General features: G+C 48.4%; 1 protein-coding gene across 3 annotated transcripts in view; it reads left to right on the top strand.

Annotated features, from left to right (window-relative positions):
- Positions 1-5,712: 5,712 nt before the first annotated feature.
- The window catches only part of INSC (INSC spindle orientation adaptor protein), a gene marked incomplete at its 5' end in the record, with an annotated part of 92,671 nt that continues 89,047 nt past the window's right edge, over positions 5,713-9,336 (top strand). For 2 of the 3 annotated variants that reach the window (XM_079789415.1, XM_079789414.1), the window contains one exon: positions 5,728-5,783. In XM_079789415.1, coding sequence (XP_079645541.1) covers positions 5,728-5,783 — 56 coding nt within the window. Of the gene's footprint in view, positions 5,784-9,336 lie in introns of all 3 variants that reach the window. The other variant, XM_079789416.1, reaches the window with a different exon arrangement.

Genomic DNA, 9,336 nt, shown 5'->3' with positions numbered 1-9,336 from the left:
TGAACTTTAAGGCTTCAAGTCTTTTTTTGTAAACCAACCCCTCCTAGTGAAGGGGGCATAGAACCAAGGTTGCAGTTCCAAGGTGAGATTTTCAATGAGTTAGGGAGGCCTTTGAGGTGGGGTAGGGGTGATGGAGTTTCCTCTTTCCTGCTCACTCTGACATGTGTCCTCATCTCTTTTGTGGGCAAGGTAGCATTGCTGCCTTGAGATGTGTCTCAACTCCTACTGCCACGAGGAAGGACACTCCTTTTTTGAGGCTACCATGTGCCAAGCACATGATTGATATGATATTATATGATATACTAGAGGCCCGGTGCACGAAATTTGTGCACGGGGGTGCGGGGCGGGGGGTTGTCCCTCAGCCCTGCCTTGGCCTGCAAAGATGCCAGCATCCCTCACCCCAGCCTCTAGCCAGAGGTTCCTCCCCTCCTTCTGCACAGCCTCTGGGAAGATGCTTGTCCTGGGGCCTCCTCAGGGCCCTGGCCCACGACGCCCTGCAGTTCGGGTACTCAGGGGCTTGGGCTTTCAGGTCTGGCTTCCTCACCTGGCATGGTAAGCATCAGCTGCCATGGGAACCTTGCCTTAGGAGTCACCCCCTTGGACAATACTACTTACGAGTGTGTGTGTGTGGGGGATGGCCTCGGTGGCAGTGATTTGATGTCTGTAGCATGCCCGCTGACACCCACCACCGCGGCGCCACACTGGTCCCGTCTGGATTGCTGGCAGGGGGCTTCCAGTCTGCGACTGGGGCTGATGGGCTGTGACTGGGGGCTGCAGGTGGAGGACCCCGGCACCCATAGGGCTGGGCTGTCAGCATCAGGAATGGAAAGATCCATTTTTCTGGTTCCTCCCCTGCCGCGTGGATGCTGAGTTCTGGGCCCCACAGGCCCGTTCACTCCCGCCGCATGGCCGGCCGGGGCAGGGATGTGGGCGCGCGGCCCCGGAGGCCCCTTCTGTGCTGCAGCACAGCCATGGCGCAGATGCTGAGCTCACGTCGGTGGGAGGCACGGGGGGCGGGGACTCGCCGGGCCCAATCGGCCACCCCAGCCACCCTGAGTCCCCCCGCCCCCCGCGCTTCCCACCCAATCGTGAGCATAGCGAAGGTACGGTCAATTTCCATATTACCCTTTTATTATGTAGGAATAGAGGCCCAGTGTACGAAATTCATGCATGGCGGGGGGTGTCCCTCAGCCCAGCCTGCACCCTCTCCAATCTGGGACATCCCTCTCACAATCCAGGTCTGCTAGCTCCCAACCACTCGCCTGCCTGCCTGCCTGCCTGATTGCCCCTAACCACTTCTGCCTGCTAGCCTGATAACACCCTAACCACTCCCCTGCCAGCCTGATTGATGCCTAACTGCTCCCCTGCTGGCCCAATTGCCCCTAACTTCCCTCCCCTGCCAGCCAGCCTGGTCTCCCCCAACTGCCCTCCCCTACAGGCCTGGTTCCCCCCAACTGCCCTCCCCTGCTGGCCTGGTTCCCCCCAACTGCCCTCCCTTGCAGGCCTGTTTCCTCCCAACTGCCCTTCCCTGCTGACCATCTTGTGGCAGCCATCTTGTGTTCACATGGGGGCAGCCATCTTTTGTGTTGGAGTGACAGTTTGCATATTTGGAGTGCAATTTGCATATTATTCTTTTATTAGATAGGATGATATGATATATTATTAGGAACGCTTGTGAGTGGTTTCATTTAATCCTCATGAAACTCCTGGGAGGCAGGTATATCTGAAGAAAACACCTTCATGGGGGCTGATGATTTTCTCAAGTTCATGTACTAATGAGGCACAGAGTCTGGATCTGTCAGATTCCCAAATTTAAGTTTATGTTGCAACACAGATAGCTTGGGGCAAAGAGGGTGCCTTGGATCTATTCTTGGCTTCCTGACATGCTGTGTAGCTTTGGAGGAGTTCTACTCTGAGCCCCTGTCAATAGAATGAGTTCAGCCTAGGGCAGTGGGAAGGGGTGGCTGCCAGGGCAGCAGGCCACAGGGGTGTCCCTGAGGGCTGCATGCTTGCAACAGGTCTCTCTATAAACCTAGTGACACTTTAGGCTTAGCTGGGACTGCGGTGTTCCCTCCCCTGATCCCTTTACGCCCCATAACTCTGTCCATGTGACTGTCATGAAAGAAACCCACAGATGAGGAACAGAGAGATGGCCCCACTCTCTGTGCTTCTCTTCCTCCCACCATTTGGTTGCAGTTTTTGTGATTTGCTTCATTTTTCTGAGGACTGTTCTGTCCTCTCTCTGGCTGTGTTATTGAAGGGCCTCCCTAGATGGAGCTGGGAGACTCATAGTCTGGGAAGTGGGAACAGTGGGAGGTGATGGTGAGAGAGAAGAGGGCTTGGCTATGAAGGGTTGGGGCTGGAATGCAGTCAGGCTGCCTGTTATCAAATGCTGAACACATGTCACCTGTTCATTGCTCTCATCATCATCTGCAATCATAAAACTTGGATTCTAGTCCTCCGTCACTTACTAGCTGTGTGATCTTGGGCAATGGACATAATTCCACTGAATTTCAGAGGTCTCACCTGTAACAAAGGGATGATGATAATATTAAATGAGTTAATACTATATGAACCATTTAGAACAGGGCCGGGCACATAGTACCTAGTCAATAAATATTACCTATTGTTTTCATGATAGAGGTACTTTATAAACATCAGCTGGGTTAAAGTCTTTGATATTCCCTCTGTCACCTTATAGATTTCTCTCTAACCTGTTTCTTATTCCCATTGAATGTGAAGTGTAGCTCCTCTGAGATCTCATCGGAATCATAATCCCAGTTTGACTGAGCAGTTCATTGTGTAGGGTCCTGTGCCTAGTCTCACACTGAGCAAGATGTAGTTTCAGACATCAAGGAATCTTGTCCCATTGGGGAAAGGAGACAGGCATCAATAACGCAGTCTGTGAAGGCCAGTGATTTATATACAGTCCAGATGTGCCCAAGAGGCCTCCCCAGGTTTTGTTAGTGGGCAGCCTCCACCAGTATAACTGCTGGGAGACTATGAATGAAATGGATGAGCGAAGACATCTCACCAGGGTGCTTTGACAAAACAAATCTATCTTAGATTTAGTGCATTCCCCTCAGCTAAGAGCCCAGTGTCCCTAACGAAAAGGATGTAGATTTTGGGGGCATGACTTGTTCCTACTGTGCCTTTGCTGGCCTCTTGTGCTCTCTGCTTTTGTCCAAAAGGCCCCCTGATCAGTGATTAGGAATCTGTTCTAGAATTTTGTGCTCAGTAAGCTGTGTTCCTGGAATCTGCCTCTTAGAAATTCAGAACATCCAGGCTTCTGTGCCCAACAGCTCTCCCTCTGGGTCCCTCAGATATGACTCGATCAGATCCAGAGGTTCCTTCAATATTCTAGGGTGTGCTTCACCTAGTTACAGAATCCTGACTGGTTCATACTTATTTATATTTATATATTTTAAAAAATATATTTTTATTGATTTTAGAGAAAAAGAGAGAGGGAGAGAAAGAGAGAGAGAGAGCGAGAGCGAGAAACATCAATGATGAGAGAGAATCATTTATCGGCTGCCTCCTGCATGCCCTCTACAGGGGATCGGGCATCAAACCGTGACGCCGGCCTGGACTGATTGGTTCACAGCTTGAAGGACCTCAAACTTCCTTATTGTCTCTGTCTCCTCAGCTGCTCTGAGCTTTAATTCCCTCTTCAGCAGTTTTTCTCTGCCCCCCTTCCCTTCTCCATGACAACGATGGCGATAAATTAAGGCCTGCTTGTTCATGCACCCTGAACACATCATAACTTTTGGAGAAATTGGTATTACTTTCTGCTTCTTTAGTCAGACACATCACAAAGGGAATTTTGTTATTTCTAACTTTTTCTTTTGTGTCATACTTTTCAGGCGAGTGACTCACTGGGTTCCCAAAATACATTTTCTCAATAACGATGGTAATGGTAGAAATAACAATGCTGACACCAGTGACGCACATTGTCCCTGTGCGAGAAGCTTCATACACTTCATCTCATTTTCCTCATCACCTTTATCTGATCACGGGGCTGAGCACACAGCAGACTCCCAGGACACAACAATAATAACAGCTTCTATTTATTTAGCTCCCGTCTCTGTTACTTATCTCATGTCATTGTTATAGAGTTCTGTGAAATAGATATCAGTCTCAGTTATAGATAAATAATTAGGGCTCAACATAAAGGTATTAAAAATCCATTCCACCCCTTCTTTCAACAGGCAACATAGAGTGCTTGCAAGTGGTTCTTGCCCTTGAAGGGCTCACAGTCTAGTGGGGCCCACAGTGGCAGTGAGTCCCTGGAATTAACCAAAGCCTTAGTTTATTCTGGGCCCCTGCCTCCCCATACTTTTTAGATGGTCACATGCATTCTTTATTCCAAGCATCATAAGGGGTACTTTATGTCCAGCCACACCACTATTAATTAAAGTCCTCCTCTGCTCTTTTCTCATAAGGGTCACTGTAACCACAGAGTAAGAGTTTAATTGTTCTGGGCTTAGCTTGCCCACCTCCGCTGTATCTTTCCACCAGTTCATTCTTGTGTTTTCTCTGAATGTCTTGAAATCTGCTGTCCTCAAACCAGGGCATGTCAGGGGACAGCCATCCCTTTCTTTTGTTACTTTGCCCAGGCAACAGTGATAGAATCTCCATTTCCCGCAGGGAGGGCTTCTTTATTGGCTCAGAGAAGGAGTTGGCAGAGAGGGAGGATTGGGGAAGGGACAAGGCAAGGCAGGAGGAGACAGAGAGGTGGGCAGCTTGTTTTATGGGGGAAGAAGGATGCTATTGTCTCGATCCAACCTGTGAAGCACAGGCAAGCCAAGTGGGTCTTCAGTGCTGGGACTGGAGCCCCTGGGACCTGGTTCCCCTTTATCAGTTAGCCTGCTTTTGTCTGCAGAGAACCCAAATCCTCACTTAAACAACAACTTCATTATCTTACATAACAGGAAGCCTAGAGGTGGGCCCAACATCAGGTTCAATTATTCAGGGTTTCAGGGATCAAGGACCTTTCTTCTCCAGCTAGGTCCTCTCTTGATAACAAGATGGTTTCTAGCAGCAATAAAATGATATTCTTTCCTTGTTCAGGTTCAATGGGAGAGATCCAGTCTTACCTTGTAGTTAGGAGAATATTTTTCCTAGAAGCACTCTGAACCAATTACTGGCAGTCTGGGTGAAATTACGTCATCTGAAGTGGAATGGATTTTGGGAAGCAACCACCATGCCCATTACAGAGTCACATTTTCCAGGCATAATCAAAGTGAATAACCCAGTGCTGTGATGGTATACAGTTAGGGAATTAGCATGTAGAGTTGCCAGATTTAGCAAAAATATGGGATGCCCAGTTAAATGTGCATTTCAGATAAACCATAGACTTAAGTATAAGTTTTCCTCCTGTTATGTTTGCTGGTCCCTGTGGTCCAATATTTGGTACAAAGCAAAATGGGTCAGGCACATATTTGACAATGGGATAAAAGATTGCGGAAGTTCATAGTGGGCTAGGGACTTAGAACCAAGATCAGTGTCTTGTATTACTTGTGTGAGGACAGCAGAGCATAAACTGGTTCAAAAAGCAGAGGAGGGCTAGGGGGTCTTCCTCCACACCTGCCTTGACTCCTTGTGGCCAGGATCTGGGAGAGAAAGTAATTGGGTCTCCTCTCTCGGGGCCCTCATTGACCCCATCCTCCCTTCTCTTTCCAGGGTCCCGACCGCTGCGGGCAGGCTTTGCTTCAGATTGGGATCAACATGATGGCGCTGCCTGGAGGCCGCCAGGTGGACTCCATCACCCTCCCGGGTCAGCGGTAAGTCCCACAGCTGACTCTCAGGGCCCGACCTGGGTCCCAAGACCGCAGATGGTGCCCTCTCCATGCACCATCCTGGGGAGGAAGCTCAGGACAAGGTGTTGGGGATACCAGGTTCACTCAGCAGATATGCATGGAACTGCGCCCTGGGGCATGAAGGAGTCAGGCACATCCTATCTCCCAAGGAGCTACAGTCTAAGATCCAGGCAGGCAGTGAAGCAAAGAATCAAGTGGGGTGTGCTGCTAAGATAGGGGACCCCAGAGGAGGTTCCTGATCCTTCCTAGGCCAGGAGGCTGGAGTCACTGGGGGCCCTCAGGGTTCGTGACGGTCCTCTCTGAGCCTCTTTGAAGGGTCAGTCTACCTTTAAGTGTCTCCTCTTTCCCCCAGAGCTCCAGGGAGAGAAGTGAGCTCAGAGCTGGTCCTTGGGAAATGACTGTTGCCCTGAGTTGGGCAGTAGAGGGGCAGGGGGGTGATGGAGGGAAGAATGCACTGAACAGGTAAAGCCCAGATGATGAAGTTAGGGAAAGGAGAGACTCATGGCCCCAGAGGTGCCTTCTCAGTATCTTGGTTCCCTCATGTGTCAAATGGGGAGATAATAGTACTACTTCATAGGGTTGATGTGTGGATTAAATGAGTTAATATAAATAAGTGTCCGTCATACAGAGAGAGCTACACCGGGGGAGCTATGGTTTAATGAGGGCCTGCTGTATCTCAGAGGCCCTCTGTGGTTCCTTATGTAGGTGATCTTGGGGAGTTCTTCCAGAAATCCCTCCTCTGATCTCTCTTAGCAAGTGACCTCACTGAGAAAATAAGCAATCACAGACAGACACTCTCAGCAGCCTAATATTGTAAGCCAGGAGAAAGTGGAACTGATGTAGATGAAGCAGACTCTTAGTTTTACAGCTCCAGTGCCAACCAGGTGGGAGGTCCATGCCTATGGAGCCAGACGGGCGGTATCAGCTCTGACAGTAGTACTTTGGGACACCTCCACAGAGCCTGCTGGGTCCCGGGATGGTCAGATCAGAGCTTATGGGAGGGTGAGGAAGCTGTCCTCACAGGGCCGTTAGGACAGTGATTAGGAGTTGGGAGAGTCTCAACTTGATTCTTGGTTCTGTTACTTATTAGCTGTAACCTTGGGCTTTAGTTTCTTCATCTATGAAAGGGAGATATTTATGCTTACATCATCGGGTTGTTATGAGAGTTTAGGATAATTTGCATAAAGCACCTGCCTGACATGGGAGCTGCTCCATCAATGTCAACGTCCTCAGAAGAGGAATCGCTCCCCGGAGGAGGGCACGTGGGCCAAGGTAGATCAGCTCCTGGCGCCCTTCCAAGCCTCTGGGAACCACTGATATCTCTTTCTCACTTCCAACCTCCCCAGAAGTTATAAGGATAAAAGGAAATTAAATCACACAAAAATGATTTAGAAATTAGATTTCATTTACCCGTGGTCTTCCGAGATCTGAAAATATTAAATGGAAAGTTTCAGAAATAAACAATTCATAAGTTTTAAATTGTGTGATGTTCCGAGTATCGTGATTAAATCTTGTGCTGTCTTCCTCAGTCTCGCCTGGGACATGAGTCATCCCTTTGTCCTGGCTGGAGACGCTACCTGCCTATTAGTCACTAAGAAGCTGTCTCAGTTATCAGATTGCCTCCTGCGGTGCTTGTGTTCCAGCAACTTATTTTAATAGTCACTTTAAAAGTTATTTTAAAGCGAAAGAGTAGTGATGCTGGCAATTTCAACCTGCCAAAGAGAAGCCAGATAGTGCTTGTTATGTATCATCAGAAGGTTACTCTTAGCCTAAGGCCATGTCAATGCCTCCGTCATTCATTCACCTCATTTCATCTCATCACATAGGCATTTTATCATCTCACATCACCAAGGGAAGGGTGAGGTCAGGGCAATAAGATATTTTGAGAGACCACATTCACATAACTTTCATTACAGTATATTGTTCTATTTTATTATTAGTTATTGTTGTTAATCTCTTACTGTGCCTAAATTATAAATTAAACTTTACCATAGGTATGTATGCATAGGGGAAAAACAACAACAGTATGCCTAGGGTTTGGTGCTATTATTCACGGTTTCAGGCACCCACTGGGGGCCTTGGAATGTATCCCTGCAGATAAGGGGGGAATACTATATACTTTTAGAGGCAGGATAGGGCTTCTAGTTGATATTATATAGCAGATACCTTGACAGGAAAACTCTCGACTAAGATGACTTCATGAGTTCTGGCTGGCCACAAGCATTGCAACCTGAGAAAATGCTTTTTTAGAATGTCTTCATCCTCACAGGGTGGGCTGCAAAGAGAAGATATTATTTCCTCTAATATAGCCACAGCCTGAAATTGGCAGGCTTTCCCAGAACACTGGGGGAATACAATCCCTGTGCCTACCAACATATCAATCATGTGTGTTCTGGGGGCAGGTGCATAGGCCACAATCACAGAGAAGACTCATGTGTATTTACAGGATGTGGGAGGGGTTAATGCATTGAATCTGAGGCTGCACTGGGGGCAGACAATAGCAGCCACCTCTTCTTTCCTCTTGTTCCAAGTTGCGGAGGCCTCTGTCATGGGGAACAACACCATGATTATTGTGCCCAGATAAATAATTCATGTTAGATAATTGGCTTCTTTCTGTTGCGTTCCACTGAAACTCAATTTCACTCTGTGGTGCCAATGTTCACCTCAATATACAAAATAAACAAATGCTGCGAAGTTGTGTGGGACCATCCAGCAGCCTGGGTGAATCATATGGGTCAGGCTTTTGTTTTTGAGACCCTTATAAGTAAACTAGAGGCCTGATGCATGAAGATTCGTGCAAGAATGGGCCTTCCTTCCCCTGGCTGCTGGCACTGCCTTTCCACCTTCCCACACTGCCCAGAGGCCTGGAGCAGCTGGGGCACTGTGGAACGCAAGCGTCCTGCCCTGCCCCCGGCTGCTTGGCGCCTGTGTATGCAAATTAACCTGCCACCTTTGTTGGGTTAATTTGCATATTCACTCCTGATTGGCTGGTGGGTGTCACGAAGGTACGGTCAATTTGCATCTTATTCTTTTATTAGTGTAGATAGCATCAAAAGGGCTTTTCTAGGTGCAGGCTCCTGGGTGAGAGTAGAGGGCGAGGAGCAACAGCATCCCTGTCCAGGGCTTGGGATCCTATGCTGAACTGACATGGGTGTTAGGAGGGGATGTGACAGGCTTTATAACACTGACTGTATCTGAATCTCCTGGGGAACTTTCATATTTAAAAGCAATAAAATAAGGAAGCCAAAGTACAAAACCCTGCTCTTGGAAATTTTAATGTGGGCCTAAGTGGCGACAGCTTATAGGCCTTGGAATTGGACTTGGGCTCACCTCCCAGCTTTGCTTCCTACCAGCTGTGTGCCCTTGGCTGGCCCTAAAGCCATGTAAGCACCAGTTTCATCTTCTATAACAGGGTGGCATGATCGTTACTTTAAAAGTTTGCGTAAGTACTGGGGTTCAAGAAGGAAGGTCTCTCTAGGGTGCAGGGTGCTTGGCAGTGCACAACCCACACTTCACC

The sequence above is a fragment of the Cnephaeus nilssonii genome, assembly GCF_951640355.1.
Source record: "Cnephaeus nilssonii genome assembly, chromosome: 13".
NCBI classification, from domain to species: Eukaryota; Metazoa; Chordata; class Mammalia; order Chiroptera; family Vespertilionidae; genus Cnephaeus; species Cnephaeus nilssonii.
This window is presented reverse-complemented; position numbering and strand designations above follow the sequence as displayed.